Source organism: Pangasianodon hypophthalmus, chromosome 10 (genome assembly GCF_027358585.1).
Source record: "Pangasianodon hypophthalmus isolate fPanHyp1 chromosome 10, fPanHyp1.pri, whole genome shotgun sequence".
NCBI lineage: Eukaryota > Metazoa > Chordata > Actinopteri > Siluriformes > Pangasiidae > Pangasianodon > Pangasianodon hypophthalmus.
Genome location: NC_069719.1, coordinates 9,607,571 through 9,626,386, shown reverse-complemented (window position 1 = coordinate 9,626,386; position 18,816 = coordinate 9,607,571). Strand labels below are relative to the sequence as shown.

The following is an 18,816-nucleotide window of genomic DNA, read 5'->3' as shown; positions in this document are numbered from 1 at the left end:
ACACTACAGGCTACAAGGCAGTTGCAGTGTGAGTTAGACTGGACAAGAACCTGCTTCAGTAAGCAAAAGCTATGTTTCTGTTCTATGTACTATGTATGTTATTTTTAATGTACGGTTCCTCACCAATGACATGATTGATACAGAGACAGTAGCAGCATCAAAGTCAAACTTCACTCATCCATTGCCACCATTAGTCCATATTATTTACTATAAGCCCTTTCATTTTGTGATGCATAGTGGGAGCGTTTAGTTTAAAAAGAGTCAACTGCGTCGCATTTTAGCAAATATAGTACATCATTCAGGTCTTCTTTTGTATGTCATAGTTGGATGACACTGATGACAACAGTAATGGTTTCTCTCAAGTCATTTAAAATAGTACATAGGTATGTGAATTTGAGACACAGCTTAAGGTTCACATAATGCTACTTTAAAGACAACGTTAAAGATGTAATAAATTTAATATACTACTTGACACATTTAATACATTTCAAAACAAAATATATGACCTGCAAGATGTGCTGTGTATCACTGTGTACTAATCTACTGGTGCTTTTTGCTAATATTTGCTCACTGAACACTAAAAAAGATGAACTACTTGTTCCCCCTTTTATTTTCTGCTCTACTGCTCCACTTTGTGATCTGCATGTTGTATTGCTGTGCACCACTGTGGGATTTAGATTAGTGCTGCTCTGGAGGTTTGGGGATTTTTTACGCCTGGGTTCACCCTCACCCTGCTATGACTGCTAAGGAACGTCTTCTTTAATTGAGAAGAAGTTCCAAGTGGACTGTGGAAAACAGGACCATGCAGGAACCATAAGGAAAACAAGACCATAAAGTTATAGAGCTGAGGGTCCTCATCACCTGGCTCCAAACCCAGCAGATGTGGAGAAACATCATGGCCTAATCGTGCAGCTTGGCAGCGTGCCTAGCCTGAGCCCCGAAGAAAAAGCTTTACATGTCAGGAGAATGTTTTTTTTTCTTCTTCTGAGCAAATGTCAAATCTGCTCACTTGTTTTTAGGAAAGACATGGTGTCAAGGTCTTTTGTTCAACCAACAAATATACACTCATAGACTGTTTTCCTGCCTCCTACATTAGATTGCATGATATCATGTAAGGTCTAAATATTGTGATGAATCACACATGATGTACTTTTGGACTGTAGATTCTCAGACACCACTGTGATTGTGAGCTTCTGAGCATCAAAGTTCTGCTCTGTCCATCTCCACAAAAGAGCTTGCTCATATTTTAACATATGGAAATGCTTCAAAATAGCTTGGCAAAAAAAGGCAAATTGTTCACATTCCACAGCAAGACTGGGAAGAGCAGATTGCCTCCAGCACTTGGAGAGAGTAGTTTAGATTCAAGATTCAAGAGTTTATTGTCATATGCACAGTAAAACAGGCAGTTATACTGTACAATGAACTTCTGACTCTGCATTCCTTCCAATAAATCATCAATACTGTTCATTTTGTGTTATAAAATGATCACAATTTACAATGTGGGGTGAAGTGTACAGGTGGAGTGTGATATATTACAAGTATGAAATGAACTATGCTACAAGTACTAATGTGAGGTCGGTAGGCTGTAGTGTATTATTATGTATTTGCCTGATGCTTTTATCCAAAGCGACTTACAACTGAGGCAGGATCCAACTGTACAAGTGATTGTTAGGGATCTTTCTCATTATGGCAGCTTGGCAGTGCTGGGATTTTAACTCACAGCTTTCTGATCAGTACCCCAAAGTGTTAACCATTTTCCCAAGCATGTGTGTATGTCTTTGTTTTTTTATTGAGGTTGCTTGTTTCTCTGCTGAGGCTTTTTCAAATCTCTGTCAGCTTATGAAGCGGTCTGGCAAAGAGCAAATTATTATTGGCATGGCCTGAGCTGGCTGGCACTCATCTCTGAAATGCAGGCCAGTTAGTCATTCCTTAGATGAGCATACTGTGTTTTTTTTTTTTTTTCAAGAGCAATAATGACTTCTTGGCACTCCTCTTTGCCCTCACTTGACCACCCTTATTAGTGTAAGATCCTATCTGTCTGAGGGCTCTGTGGGAACGAAAGGCGATAGGCATACATAAGCAGTCACAGATTTTGCAGGTGATGTCAGAGGATGTTTTCTTTGTAGGGATGTGGAAAGTATGGCTGGCATTTCCACATCAGTAAGGCAACAGCCAGGCATGAAGAATATCACTATTTCTGCACGGCCTGCGTCCATAAATCCAATTACTGACACTTTAATATGGGGAAATTGAATTAATGCGGTAAATGGAAAAGCCACTACAAATTCACCTAACATATGTTCTCTGTTTAGCTTGCCTTAAGCCTGTGCTTGAATATTCTCCTGAGACCCAAACTATGATGTTGAGGTATATAAATTTCTTCTTACTATTTGAATCACAAGCAATTAACACCTAAACTACTCCATGTTTCCAAACAAGAAGTGGTTTGAGGAAGAAAGTAATATATGCACAAAGAACTGCACACAATATCCTTGTTGTACACAAGTTTATAAAGATCTGTACTCAGAGTAACCAGGGAAACACTGATGCTATCTTATGAGTGTGGTTTCAATAGAATAAAGTTCAGTTCAGATTGTAATTACACAGTCATTTTTGGAAATAGCCAAAAGCTAAAGTGATGCAAAACTTTCTATCAATAAGCAGAAACTAGAGTAAAATTATGCCAGAATATAGAAAACATACACAACACAACACAGCAGAGTCTATATAAAGTCTATTCTCAAAGAAGGAAAAAAAAAATACAAATCATACAAAAGTTACTAAGTAAAACACTTGCCATGATGAACAGTGAACATGTTTTCCACAGGTGTTCCCACATACCTGATCTGGAGGGGGAATTTGCAGTATCTAATCATTATAATGTAGAGAAGTTAAGCTATGAATCACTCTTACCGAAGCAGAACTCACTTCCCCAGCTATCCTCTTACAGTTATTAGATTTGGATAACAGGAAAACAGCCAGGTCACAAAATGGTTGTTGATGAAATAATTACCTGTAAATTGTCACTGTATCATTTTGCTGGAAGTCGGAAGCAGTCTTAATGCATTCTTAAAGGCCAGTAGTGAGCTACAAGGAGAGTTATTCATCCAAAATGAATCCAGTTGATGATTCACTGGAAAAAGTAAAGCAATGAAAAAAAAAACATCATCATAGAGAGCTGCTCAAACTTTTGCCAGTTTTGTCTGGCAGCAAACACCTCGGTCATTTCTACACTTAAGTCAACAAAAAGCTTCTGTCAATGATAAAGTGACCAGAATTATTGGGCAGAGTTAAAGGCAGTGGGTCTTAAATGGATAAAATGAATCTCATTCATGTGACTCATGTGACTCACAGGATTCTTACCTGTCTCTATACATCACATGAAGTGCAGACTTCATGTTGATGTGAGTATTTTCTGGTCCCAGGTTGCCGTCTGTAAAATTTCTTTTTTTCCTGACCAGTCTACTATGAAGCCCTTTTCAATCCAGCTCAATACTGGAAAGCTAATTTTCATATCTGATTTCCATTGTCCTGTCTGTCTGACTTTGAGTTTATGTTCACTTTGCTGCCAGTAGAGGACAGAAATCCAACATCCAACCCTGGAGTCAGAAACACAGAATGTTAGAGGATCCTATTAACATTATAAAATGTCTATATAGTTACGAACCACGCTGCCATAATGAAGGCGGACAGAACAGCAAAGTATCATAAGGTAATAACATAAAGATTCACGTTTAATAGCTCCATCTGATTTGTTTACATCTGCATTGTATACAAACAATCATGAAATCTTCATCTATTCTGTTTCCCAGAGTCTTTATCACTAGCTTGGCGAAGGTTATAATGTGATATGATTCAGTACTTTCTCCATGGCTGCTAGTTTATCTTATAGTTTATTTTACCACAGAGCTACTGCAGTCTCAAATCTTATTGGTTAGAATGTGTTGAATGAATGTAGTTTTCTATAACAGCAACAACAACACTGTGACAGTAGTTTAGCTGAGGCAAATCACAGGTTTATATACATGTGCTTGTTCTAATAAGTTATCATTTCTACAATAAGAGCTTACACAGTGACACCACATAAAAATGTAAAAATATGTGTAATTTCTGGTATACCGAGTTTTTGTGTGAGGAAATATTTATTTAGCATACTTGGAAGGAGTCCAGTGTGAGTGCCTTATTACAGAGGTAAAGCTGTAATTGACAGTTGAAGACTGGAAAAAAGACCAGGCGATGTTTTTTCAATCTTCAACTGTCCAATTTTATTGAACCTGTGCCCACTGTAGCATCAGATTCCTCTTCTTGGCTGACAGGAGTGGAGCCTGATGAGTTCTTCTGCTGTTGCAGCCCAGCTGCCTCAAGTTTCGACATGTTGTGTACTCCGGATGCTTTTCTGCTCACCATGGTTATAAAGAGTGGTTATTTGAGTTAGCATAGCCTTCCTGTCAGCTAGAATCAGGCTGACCATTCTCCTCTGACCTGTCTCATCAACAAAACTTGTAAAACTGCTGCTCACTGGATATTTTTCCCACAGTTCTTTGTAAACCCTAGAGACTGTTGTGCATGAAAATCCCAGGAGATCAGCAGTTTCTGAAATACTCAAACCTGGCACCAGCAACCATGCCACAGTCAAATTCACTGAGATCACATTATTCCCCATTCTGAAGTTTGATGTGACCATTAACTAAAGCTCTTGACCTGTGACATGGTTGGGATACAGATGTTCCTACTAAAGTGGCCAGTGAGTGTACATAAACAGTTTAAATACAAATGAAAAAGTCTATTAAATTAAAAAAAAATGGTTTTTGCATTCAACAAAAAAGCTAAATGAAAGCTGTACAGCATCACCAAGCTCAAAATATCACTTGTGTTTATTCTACATACTCAGTGTACATATGTGGTATAAAGGTGGACTTGATTCAGACGTGTTTGAGCACTACTGAACAGGACGTCCATATGAAGAGAAAAAGAAAACAACCTGCAGCTGGATCAGGATCAACATTTCTTTTTGAACTGACTCATGTATGTATTTCTGTCTTTGATCACATGACGCTTTTATGTGGTGCTCAAAAGCTCTGTTGGAGATTATCCTGTATTCAATAAAAGTCTATATTCATTTTAGTCAAAACATTGAAAGTGGACGATAATGAGCAGAATGCATGTGGCTGGACAGGTTCCTACAGTCCCTACATACTCTCTGCAGATTGGATGAAATATCAGAAAAGAATGTTTATAAATCTCTAGATAGAAGAAACAGGAAACCGCTTACATCACCTAGTTGTGTAAGATGTTATTGTATAGGACAGATTTAAATTCCAGACCAGGATTCTGATGAGACAAAGAAACATGCTTCGTTGCATAAATAGCAAAATATAATGAACACAATAATGGACAACAAAAAACAAACGTTAACATTACCCGCAGTTGTCTCATGTCCTTCAGTCCCACATATGAGCTCTACAGAGTCAATGATGAAGAGGAGATGTTTAATACTCATCTGTTATCCAGTCAGAATACAGTAGAGCTGCTTTACTCCATAACATCTGGCGATCCTGGCAAACGGACACCTGCAGCCTGCCAATGACCTTCCCTTTTTCTTGTCACCACATTTGAGACATTTGTCCTGCAGTCGCTAACATCATCTTTAAATGAAGAGCTTTTTACAGGTGGCTTTTTAATGGCGCCAGCAGGACCTCATCAGCTCTTTCTAACAAGGAAAAATGTATAATTGTTGATATGGTGACACTTTCTGTAAGAAGACATTTATTGAACAATGCCAGGTCTTTGCCAGTTTTCCACCACAGGAAAGTCTTCAGGACAGAGGACTTCCCGGTTCCCCAGTAACATGACAAGATGCAATTTTTCAGCTTTTGGAAAGACAAAGAAAAAAGGAGAGGCCGGTGAGGGAATGACTGTTTACATATTTTATAATGTACGTAACAGAAACTAACTTGTCTTGTGAACGTGCCACAAATGTAGTGTAAACATGATTACCCTAAACTGAGAAAAAGTATGATGTCACTGTTTAATTAAAAAAAATTGTGTGGTGTAAGAGGAATAAAACACTTGGATGTTCTATTATAGGAAAGTAATCAAGTTTGTGTGGTAACAGGAGCCTCGCTTTGTGTCAGGACACATCACAGCACCCCATCATTGATTATTTTACTACAACAGAACAGAACTACATAACAAATTTCTGTAACTACACAACTTATAACTGTAGTTTTCTGCACTTTCTTTCCCTCAATATATCTGTAACAGGCAGATTCACAACACTGAAGTTTGAAGAAAGCTGAGCACGTCTATAGTAATGGGTTTCTTTAGTAACTGAAATAGTAGATTTGAACTTTTTCTTTTACATCAAGTGTAACACTGAAATCAAAGGAATACTTTGGCTTTTTTAAATCTAACCTCTATCCATCAGATCTGTAGCAGATTACAGATTACCACAGGCATTTACTTGAAACTTCCTTGTAATGGATGTCCACTTCCATTAAAACAGTTTTAAGATATGCGGCTGTCTATTGTTCAACTCTACAACTGTTGCACGCTAGCAAGAGACAGAGAAAGTCTTATCAAATGTATTCTTATGAAGTTTTATCCAACTTTTCAACACAGAAGCAATACAGAAAATAAATTCTAGTTACTTTCACTTTCCTGAAGTTTCAGCAAGAATCAGCAGGAAACTGATAGTTTATAACAAAAAAATTTTTAAAAGTTGCTCCATCTCTAAAGAGACCAAATTATACAGATTCAGATTTCAACTGACTAGAGAATTCATGATAGGGATTGTAAAATTACATTTTGCAAAACACTTATTGACGGCTCTAACAACTACCAATAGAAAAAATGTGAATTCCTTGGTAATCGCATTTATGGTAGATTGAGATTAGGTTTAAAATGGCTGGATCTGTCAAAATCTTTCATTTCAATGTCTTGCACTTTATTTGAGTAGATATACATAAATGATCTTAGAAGTTGGAAGTGCAAAAAAACATTTATGTCAAATGTGTTCGTTTTATTATTGATGAGAGGCATACAATACAGTGCAAACAATCTTTGGCAGAAATACAATACAAAATATCAGGAAATCATTCTGACCCCTGGGTTCAGTTTGTTCAGTCGTGCAGGGCAGTGCATTGCATTGCAAATGGGCAGTTTGGGGCAGAGGTCAGAGTTGGGGGTAAAAGTGTTGAATGAGCACTGACATTAGTCTGGAGCATGGGGACAGAGAGCACAGATGAACAGCAAGACCTCTTTGCCAAGTTGCAGGTAGGAGAAAGCAAGCAGATACACAATAATAAACAAAAATAATACTAAAATTTGGCTGTTCCATTAGAAACACAATTACCCAACACTACATTCCAAGTCTTATAACCTGCAAAATATACCACATGCTGGCCAATCAGAGACCAAGATATTCACCCTGTGAGTGTGAACTGTTAATGTGCCCGTTAGTAAATTTGAGATTCTCAGTTATTCTTATGGCTTCCACAGTATTATTCTTCTGTTTCACATAAAAACATTGCCTCTCTTCTATTCCATATGGCTTTAATTAGAGTAAAACTAAGGTCAGAGAGTGTCACATTCTCTAACATGACATCAGCGCTGTTCACATGCCTTCTACTAACTCCAGAGACAAACATTCAGCCAAATGTTCTGACTATCCACAGGCAAGCCACAGAGAGAGGGAAATGAGCAAAGACTGTAAGTCATGAGTTACCTTATATAAGGTTATTTTGGGTTGGGTGAGTGGGTGGGGGGGTTTGGAGGGGGGGGGGGGCGGCAGGATAGACAGGGATTGATCTACATGCCATTTGGGCTCCATACTCTAACATAACCCACTACATCTATAAATAAAATAAACAAAGGAAGGGCTTAAAATCACAAGAAGAATGACAGTGAAATGGCGCAGACCCTTCCAACGCCATAAAGAACGATGCAAGAGCAATGTAAAGCCAAATCTTCCAGGAAATGACAAAGAAAATTAAACTGTGTAGAGGAAATGATGCTGACATGAGCACGAAATCTGTACTGCACTCTAATGAGGCAATGTCCTTCTTCAACACTGTCGTGAACCTGTTCAAACAGAGAAGGGACTCGCTGGCAGTGAAATGTTTAGTGTCAGGGAAAAACAAGCAAATATGAAAAGCACCAGATGTTAACCAGTCACTACTGGAACTAAACATTTGGTGATCAGTAGACTTTCTTCAATTACAAATATATTTTTCAATATATTCACATTATCTTCATATACAAGAGGTTGATACAAAGGTGGATGCATGTGTAAAGTTATATACTCATTAAATGATAAGAAAGCACCATAAAATTTTAGTAAAAGCTGGAGTAACGCTAGTATTTTTCCTATAAAATGTCTTTCGCATAATTATAAAACCAGGAACACCCTTGGAAGGCACATACTGAGTGTGCATAACATTTGCATACCATGTAAAAACATTTAAAAAAAAAAAAGTACAAAAAAAATACCTTTTAGGTTTCATACACTATATATGTATTAATATTGGGGAAGTAGCACCATTTGCCATCTCTAACCTGAGAACGCTTTTTAGAGACTATGTGGCTGATACCGGATTCATTCAAGCTCGATTTGTAATCTAATCCTTTCTCTTCAGTGCACACGATGGGGCAGGAAGGGTCAGGCCAACACATTTGGTGGTCTCTAAAGGCCTCTGGTCCCCTTGGTAAGGCCTGATGGAGGAAGAGAGGAAGAAAGCATCCTCTAGGCATTCATCTGTTCATCCATTGATTCATCTATTATTTTAAAAGTGGATAATATGGCAACATGGCAGCTAATGCCATGCCTGGAGATATGGGAAAAAAAAAAAAAAAAAAAAAGAGTAAAACACTGAGGCATGTAGATGCGGCAGGCTGCATCGGTTAAGTTTCTTCTTCGAATACTTTGGTGTTCCTGAGGTTATACATGATGTTCTTTGGCCTGCTTTTTCGATAGTTGTTCAAGGCACACAGGACAGCAAACACCTTTCAGTGTCTCAGGCTTTGGACATGATGTTGGGGGACACTTCTCCACAAAACACGTCACCTGGCCCTCCTAATGCACACAGGAGAAATCAGAAATCAGAGGAGAGGAAGAGAGAGGAAGTGAGGGGAGGAGGGGAAAAAAAATCACAAAAATTCAGTCATCAAGCTCCATTGCATGCTTTAGTGAGAGAGAGAGAGAGTTATATTAGCCATTTTTACAGCCAAGAGAAGCTGAACAAAAAAACACTGCTTGTTTTTGTGATAAGACATCTAAGTTATTTTGGGGAAAAGCGGTAAGGGAAAAGGTCAAAAATCACTTGGCACATGGGTGAAGGGCTGGCCTGTCAGAGTGGCAGCATTAAATCCTCTCTGGGCATGAAAGATAATGGGAGAAAGGAGTGTGTTAGCCAGAGAGACGCACAATACCCAACCCCCCCACACACAGAGCTACTGAAATAACACAGATGTGAGGGCGGCGTAAGTACGGGCCAGACAAAGGCTTGATGGCGTAGTGACATTTTAGTGAGCCACTCTGAAAGAATAGGCTCTACATGCAGAGATATGTACTCCTCATTTATTACTCCTGCCTTTCTGTCAATTTTCAAATAACAGGTAGTGCCATGCAATGAAATCAGCTGTTTGTGGGTAAGAAAGTCAAATCAAAATAACCACGTAGGTGTGATTTAGCGCTTTTATCTTCTATGCATGCTGCACACAACCAGTTTAACCCGCTATACTCAGGTCCTGATGGAACCTGAACACAGAGACAGAGGTGAATTTTGGGATGCCTCAACAATTGCTTTGTTTCAGTCCAAGGATACACAAGGGTCAACCGTTTTACCACAGCACGGTACACTTTTCTCTATTCTTGAATCTGAAGGTGTTCACTAATTTTCTATATCAGCAGCTTTGACAGTAGTGCCGGCTATATTTCAAATCCCAGGTTTATATTAATACACTTGTTTTAATATTTTATCATTTCTATAGTAACAGTTAATTCACAGGGCCTTGTATGGACTCTGCATAATCTAAGCCAAATCATAAACAGGTTAAAACCCATGCTGTTATTTAACAAAGAGAAAATGTGTAATTGTTGATGTGGTTGATGAAGTTTTCTGTTACAGAGATGTTTAACATTTATGGAAGGAGTCTCTAGTGTGAAGGCTTTGTAACAGTCAGGACTTTGTGCTTTATCTTGGTAACACGCCAAGCTGCATTGCCTTATAAACTTCAAGAGAGGCTTGTGAGGGAATGACATTATAGCTGTTACAATGTAAATCATAACAAAACCTAACCTGTTTCACAGATGTTCCACAACATTAAAAGCAACTGTACATGGTTAAAATGTATGACTTGTCATTCATTAATAGATTTAAAATTGTAAATGTTGGCAAATTGCTGTGGTAGAAGAGGAATAAAACTTTTCAAGATGTGCTGTTATAGGAAAATAATCCACTTCGAGGTGGTAACACGTTGCCGGCTGCAATCCTGTTGCTGTTTATGATTCCTTTTCCTGTTACAGCACGCCTTGTTGTGCTTAATTCCTTATGTAATATTCGTGCAGGTGAGCGCATAACCTGGACAGACTATATTTCATATCCAGGTATTTCATATTAGATACAATGGTGGCTTAAGTGGCATGTAAACAGTGACACTCCGCTATTTAACAAGGTGTCTGGCTCTATAGAGGAATATTTTATTAACTGTCTTGTTGCCAAGACATGGAAACTACATACAGCTAATTCTATATCTCTATATATTTACTTTACTGGAATATTTGGTAGATTCAGAATTTTATAATGGAGGTAGTGTGATGTTACAGTGTGGTTTGCTATAGTTATTCAGTAAGCAGTATTTCAAAGTGGTCATTAAAAAGTGGGCATATGATAAAGAATGGTATATTAAATAATGTATTTTTGCTGCTAGGAGCTGTTAAGAAACCTCCAATCCACAGGACTGTATGAACATACAGACGTGGTGTACGTACTCTGCACTCGCATGTGGTGCAGGGGTCTTTCTTCCAGGCCTCTCTGTTCCCCCGCTGTCTTCCTTCCTCATCAGTGCAGTCTGTCTTACTCAGACGGACTTCGAGTCTTTTTATCTGCAGGACAGAAGATGCCAGAGAGTACAAGATATAGCTTTTTTAGCACCTACGCCTTAATCAGTGCTGGACACTTTAAAAACCGGAAAAATTAAGCCTTCATTACTAGTGTTTCAACCAAATGCAGCAAAGCCATCTGTAAATCATCTGCCTTAACTCAAACGACAGAGGAGCACAGTCAGCATGCATCCCTATGTATGTCCTTGATAATAAGGCTTAAAATAAGAATCACGTTTCTGAAGTTCAAGGCTGTGACGTGAGTTATACAATACATTCAGTCTCTCACTCTGCTGATGCCTTAATTAAAGCCATGTGTTTGAAATGTGGATTCGCCTACAGCACTGAAACTCAGCTTACAATGTCCAAATGTGCAGGGCTATCTGATCCTGTTTCAGTTCAAACAGTGCCAGCCCATCTCGTCAACTCTCTAGAGCAGGGGTGCAGTCCTGGAGAGCTGGAGTCCAGCGAAGTTTGGTAATTTTCCCGCTCTAATAAACCTGGTAATTGACTGGATTTCCAGGAATGAAGTTGGCACCCTGCTTCAGAGCTATTTTGAAATAATGCAGAATTTGTGTAGTCTTCAGTACAAAGCTTGTCTTATGCCAGGACATCTGCTTGGTGCATTTCTTTATAAATGAGATGTTAATTGTGGAAATTGTTCCAAATCTGTGCATACCCTTGCACAACAGATCTCTTAATCCAATGCCCTTCAGTAATAGTCCAATACATTCACAGTCCGCTAACGCTTTTGTATCTGAGGTTTCGCCACACGGAGATTTATTAAGATTATTAATATCTTACAGAAGATCATCATGATGCAAAATATAATGCAATTCTACTTATTTGTATGGCTTTGGTGTTTACAGAGAAAAACAACCACAGACATATTCTCGAAGCTGGTTGTTTTGCTGAAAGTATACCAGTGCCTTTACTCCTCTGTTGCATCAATAAGGTGTTTAAAGGTTTACAAGTCACAGTTAAGGTACAACTGTCCCATATTTTTCAGAACACGACACCTATATGGAATATTTTTCTGTTTAAAAACCATATTCACCTTTAACCTAGTGTCCAGTCTCACCTGCTTTCGTAAACTAGTGATCGTCTTCTGCATGTCCATAACAAAGTCCTGGAAGTCATTTACGGGTGGTTCAGTGTTTGACTTTGAAGAAAGAGTTACATTTATGATGGTTCTGTCATCAATATGGCTGAAAAACAAAATGATTATGGCAAAATAAATTAATTTTAAACTATATTCGATATAGTCAGTATAGGCTAGATTTCAGCATGCCTAGGCCACATGGCATGTAGGGTTAATAACATTTTTAAAACTTTACAATATAAGCAGAGTAAAAGTTGAAATTGAAGCATGAGGCTGACCTGTCATCATCCTGCAGCTTTTTAGAAGGATTCTCCTCTGAGTAGCTGTGCTCAACTGACCTGCGGCCTCTGAAGTGGTAGGACAGGGTGTTGAACTGACCTTTGGTGCGACAGTCTGTGGATTTAATCATAGTTGCACTTCACTGACAGTAGAAAGAAAACAGTGCTGCTTTCATGCAGCAACAAAGCAATAATACATATAGTGTGAAATCTGCAAGTAGTGAAAAATAAAGCCCTCCAGAATTATTGGCACCAGTCATAAAAATGAGCAAACTGATTGCAGAAAATTAACAGTAAACATAACAATTCCAAATTTTGACTTAAACACTAGGAAAGGCTGTCCTAAAACTGATATCTTTGTTCTAACAGTCTGACAGACTTAGAAAAAAGATCAATCCCAACTATTCATCTTAAATTCCACAAGAAATCCTTAGAGAGGATCTAGCCATTGCTCCACAAAAGAGATACCAATTAATATATTTTTTTTGATGTTCACGTTCCAAATCATATATAATTAAACTTAATTAAACATAAAAGATGTTTCTCAATCTGGCTGACTTTCATAACACCCACAAGAGCATACTTCTGTGTCCATTCACTCAAAGGAAAGCAAATGATTACTGCCTAAGCCTGAGATAATGACTCAGCTGATTCCAGCACCAGTTAAATACCTCACTGGATAATAACACATGAATGATTTGGTAAATACTTTCTTTCTTGGCTCACTATTTACGCTCTGTGATATTTCTCTGTTTGGTCTAAGCAGTCCAGGTCCTAAAACAGCCATCTGTAACGGTTCACATTTAAAAAATTTTATATATTCAAAACAAAAGGGATTTTAAGTAAACAACAGAACATGAGTCATTCTAATCAGAATGTAACATTGTACGCAGACGAGACGATCACAGACAAGATTATACACCTCATGCAAAATGAAAGTTTATTCATGTGAGAAAAGATGTAGATAAACAGTGTCGGTGTAGACAGAGTTTATAAAGATTATAATCTTGTCCTTGGACATACCTTCGCAGCAGTCCTGCCACATCCGCAGGTCGATCTTGGGCACATCCTCACAGTTTCCATAGCCACGAGGGAACTCTGCCACGGTGAAGACGTCAGACTGTATGCGGGTAATGTTGTCGCCGTTGTCACACAGCACCCGGGCGAGAGATGCCTGCTTCAGCTGAGTCAACTGAGCTGGGCTAAACACGCCAGGGTTCTCATACCAGAACCTGAAAAAGACAAATAGAACAAAGACATGATATCTTTGTGACTTTAAGAAGTATTTATATGTAATGGAGTAATAAAATATAGTTATAACATTATACCATGATAAGGAAATCACAGTGAAACTGTGTATGATGTTAGGAATTCAACCTGACGGCCATTAAAGGACAATAATCAATGTTGGGGTGATGTGATGCAGCCCGACACAAAGTGGAGTTACTGAAGTTTTCTGATGATTAGTTTTCTGATGATTAGTTACAGGAGTTACTGATAATTTTCCAACAACAGCACATCCTGAAGTGTTTTAATCCTCTTGTATCTCAGCAATGTGCTGACAATTACAAGTTTTTATTAATTAAAGAACACTACCTCATAATTACTACACTTAATGTTATGGATCATCTGCAAAACAAGCTAGGTCCCATCCTCACTTTCACAACAACAGCTATAAATAGTAGTTTCCTCACATCCTTTACCAGCCTCACATTTTCTTCTCTTTTGTGCAGGTAGATTTCAACTTGTTACCAACAAACTGGTAAAAATTCTGTCCTGAACACTTTCCCATGTCGGAAAACTTTTACCTCTGACTGTTACAGTTGCTTTAATTGCTGACACTGGAGACTCCTTCCAAAATTGATTTAATCAATTTTTAATTAATTTGAGGCGCATTCACCATACAAGTCCCTGTGCTAGTCATTATTATTGAAACAATAACATATTAGAATGAGTAGTGAACTACTGTCTAAGCTGTGCTGTTAAAGAAAATTAATCAACACCTTCTGATCACTCAGAATCATGTGTTTAACAGCACTGTGGTATAAAGTATACATAATGACCTCACAATAAATCCATCGAAAATTCCTGCTTTTTATAAAATTGATATATTGCTTTTTCTGGTGAAAATGATACAATCAAGTTTACAGCTTAGACTATCATGGTACTGTGACTGTCTTTTAATATCCTCTATGAATATACAGAAATTAAATAGAAATATTGTGATATATACCTATACCATAATATTTTCATAGTTTTACTTATATCCCTAACGCTGTACATTTTGAGTAAATGTAGGAGCTAAACATATTAATTACAAACATCACATTTAAGTTGTGAGATCAATAAGTAAAACATGTAGGTTACCTGTCACCATCTCTTAGCCGCTTAAATTGTGTGGCCAGTAGACACATGAGAGTCGGCCCCAGTCTGCTCCCAGGAACAAGATCCTCAGCCATCAAAGCGGGGAACAGATCGATATTCAGCGGTGTGCCATAGAGCCTGAGATCACATACAACCCAACAAAGCAGCGCTAATGAATAGTAAAATAATACAAATTGATATTTAACAGGCTACATGACTGAATTTAGCACGCACCTTTGAAGCTTCTCCCGAACAGTGGGGCTGCGAATTTCATTTCTCAGGTCATCAAAAGTCTGCGCTGAGGTGAGATTGCAGAACACTCTGTAGTCGTTATAGGGAGGGATGCCATGGTCACGTCCTCTTTGGATGTTAATGGCAGCGAGGTCCAAAGCCACAGCATGGGCCATGGAGAAGAGGCGCTCTGTCAGCTCGGTGTTGAGCAGCTGGGTGGTCACTCGCATCTTTCCAGCCACAGCAAACAGTCCACGTAGCAGGGGGTCAATGCCTCCCTCATTTACAATACGGAAGGGAGAGAAGAAAGCCTTGTGCAGAGCTATGTGGCCCTGCAGGATGGGCTGGAAGTTTTCATCTAACCGGTACAAAATGGGATTGATAAGAGTGTGGCCAAAGCGGAATGCAGCCGTGGCAAAGGCGTTGAAGATTCCTGCGTTGACGTTGGGGTCGTAGCCACGGTAATTGCCCATCATCTTCATGCCTGCTTCGCCTAGTATTTTGGGCAGCCAGTGACTGTAGGTGATGTGCTGCATCTGAGCGCCCACGATCTTGCGTGCCTCGTGGTAAATAGTATCTCCATCCCAGTGTGGGTTGAGGCGCAGCAGCTCTCTGGCGATACGGTTATGCTCGCGGAACCACACCGTGTGCATGGCTGTGAGGCCCAGCTGCTCATTGGCACGGTGATCCCCAGCCAGGAAGCATGGAATGGGGCTCTCGTTCTCGTCACGCATGCACTCTGTGGGTGGCCCGCTGGCAAAGGGCAGCAGCGGCTTTCCCGTGCGCTGTACAATGCCCTGCCGCAGCATGCCCCGATGCCCGGCCAGGTCTCGTATCTCATCTGCTTCATGACGTGAGCTGCCGTACACATTGGAAGCATCAATGTAGGACGTAAGTTGGTTGATCTGCTCGCGAGGGTACACTGAGTTCATGAGCAGTGAAGTCATGCCACTGCCACACACTGGGCTTGAGCGCACAAAGAACATGCAACGAGCATCGTTCCGTCGTTGCCGTGGATCATTGGGTGGAAACATGACAGGGAAGCAGGGCGGGTCATTGGTGCAGACTGATGTACACAGCTGGCCATCAGAGAAACGTGACTGACTGAGTGCTACTACGGTGGAGTCCAGGTCATGATCCAGGAACTGGCCCCATTGCATGAGAATGTGTGTGTATCGCTCGTCAGGAGTAATGGTCTCTGTGCCTATCATGGTGGTGGAGACGAGGCGAGGCAGAGGCAGAAAAAAGCCATTGTGGCGTCTCTCTGTGGCACCACGTGGCAAGTTGAAGCCGTTATCATAGACGGACTTTAACAAGCGTTCGAAGGCGGTGAGCGAGGCGCCCCACATGGGGTGCTGCAGGTTGTTGCATGTGCCATCATGGCTGCGGTACTTCTGATGGAAGCAGATGTCGGAGCAGTTGTTGAAGGGGCGGTGAGCCGTACAGCCGGACAGGTTCGCGATCATGTTCAAGAAGCGTGGTGACACCAGGTCATTGTAACGGAAAGCTAAGAGAAGGTTAGAGTGAACATTTAGAAAGACCAAAGTTCCTTGAAGGTGAGTATAGTAGAAAAAAAACAAAGCAGATTTCAGATTGATGGTATATGTATCAGTGTAAACCCTCACAGTGTATTCAACCTCTCTTCTAATCTGTGTAATACTACCTATATAACCACAATGATGCAAATCAGTCAGTCAATCAGGTCTATAAATCCTTTAATCAGCCTAACTATCAATATGATTTCTTTACTTTTCCCTTTTGTTTGCTGTTTTGCTCTGATCGTCCACCAGAAGTGCATTTAATATATAGGGGAAAAAAAAGATGTCCTAAAAGCTTCAGCTACTCAGCTTGCTGATCAGCAAAAATGCCTCATCTCAGTTAGAGCACAGTGTGACCATGAGATCTTGGCTGTTGTCATAAGCTGTAAAAACAGCATGGTCTAATCTTGGCAATTCAAAGAGCCACAATGCCCAATGAGCCTCATATCAGGAAGGCTCCCTGAGCTGCCTTTCCTTTAAATGCAACTAAGCATTTGATTTGCCATATAGTCATGGATAAACTTGAAGACAAATCTAGACTTGTTTGGATTAGAAACTGGTTATTTAGATGCCACTGAATATATATAAGGATCAAAACCTTATGGCTTGAAACCATAAAATCAAATAACCACCAGATACCCAAACCTTATAATTCCAAGGTCTTGAAATGTTGATATCCAAACATTCTTTTTAGCATGGTCACAAAAGTGTCAAATTTTTAGTATTATGAGATACCTGTCCCATTAGTGTCCACCATCAGGCCCTGGTTGACATGCCGTTGAATGAGGAGAAGAGTTTGCTCAAAGATCTCTCCGGCTCTGGCCTGTCCCACTGTATACGGGTCGCGTGGATAGCGGAACAACGCCAGCAGCTCACCGGGAGTGCGGGGCAAGCTGTATGAAATAAAAATCCAGACATTAAAATGTTAAATATGAACGTAAATGTCATTATAAATGGGAGCAGTATGATGGACATGGACAGTGATGGATCTAAGAGTCTGAGCTAATGACTGGAAGATTAATAGTTCAAATATCAGGACTGCCAGACAGCCACTGTTAGGCCCTTAAGCAAAACCCTCACTTGCCTGTCTGTTTTTTTCAATTGTATCTTACCTCAATTATAGGTTGTGTTGCATAAAAAAATGTGTGCCAAATGACTAAATACAAAAGTAATCCAGATTTCAGGGAACCATACAATTTAAGTATCAGTTTATGGATCTGAAGGCTCCCTGGCAATCACTCCTGTCATTACTCCTGTCATTTAAAAAAAAAAAAAAAAAAAAAATAGCCAGTTTCTCTGTTTAAGGAGAGGATGGCTCGGTGTAGGAAAGGACAGAGAATTCATTCATATTTAGCACACCGATTAATATTGATTAATCGATTAATGTGCTACTTTGTAAAAAAAAAAAAAAAAAAAAAACTCTGCATACAGTCTAAAATGTGTACACATTTTTTGTGCAATAGATTCACCTACACGCACGCAGCCAAGTGATGGATTATTACTACACTTTCCTTTGCACTTATTAGCCTTGTAAAAATAAGTGGAGCCACTGTATGAGCAGATAAAACTGTGTAACAGTGATGATAAAAAAAATAAATAAAAAATTACTCATCCTTATGGTCCACAGTGAGTGCACTAAGCAGTTAATTTTTCTGTCAGACTGTACGAGTCAACTCCCTAGAGCTGGAAAACAGACGGAGACCTTAGCCAGGAAAGTAGAGAATACCAAACCTCTGGACAATTATCACTAGTCCTGTGCTTTATTAAATCAGAGCTGAAGGGAATGAGGGCGTGTCGAGCTGCTATTCAGCAAAGAGATTCTTACGAAGCTATACAAAAGTAATCCACACAGGAGTAGTGTGATCCTGGATACAAGTGGAATATTTTTATACAACAGACAATAACTAAAATTTTTAAATTTATTAATGAATGAAATGACATACTTTTTAACTGTTTATAGTTACATTTAATGTTATGGAATGTCCATGAGATAAGTTATTTCCTGTTATTCCTTAAGTTATAGCAGCTATAAACAGTTGTTCCCTCACCAGACTCAGCTGTATTCTCTGTCTTAAAGTTAATGAGACCAAAAAAAAAAACAACATGCAGCGAGTTGTGTGCCTGAGAAACCAGACTCTCTCATGTCTGGAAACTTACTGAATGTTACAAAGCGCTGACTCTCGAAAGTGCTTCCACAATTGT

General features: G+C 39.4%; 1 protein-coding gene across 1 annotated transcript in view; it reads right to left on the bottom strand.

Annotated features, from left to right (window-relative positions):
- Positions 1–6,924: 6,924 nt before the first annotated feature.
- Positions 6,925–18,816, bottom strand: part of LOC113538688 (peroxidasin) — a 55,474-nt gene continuing 43,582 nt past the window's right edge. The window contains exons 16-23 of the mRNA XM_026933958.3: positions 17,350–17,507; positions 15,080–16,583; positions 14,849–14,983; positions 13,505–13,713; positions 12,482–12,596; positions 12,183–12,309; positions 10,991–11,104; positions 6,925–9,073 (exon numbers count right to left, since the gene is read on the bottom strand). Of these exons, the coding sequence (XP_026789759.3) occupies positions 8,939–9,073; positions 10,991–11,104; positions 12,183–12,309; positions 12,482–12,596; positions 13,505–13,713; positions 14,849–14,983; positions 15,080–16,583; positions 17,350–17,507 (2,497 nt within the window). The 3' untranslated portion in view covers positions 6,925–8,938. The remainder of the gene's footprint in view (positions 9,074–10,990; positions 11,105–12,182; positions 12,310–12,481; positions 12,597–13,504; positions 13,714–14,848; positions 14,984–15,079; positions 16,584–17,349; positions 17,508–18,816) is intronic.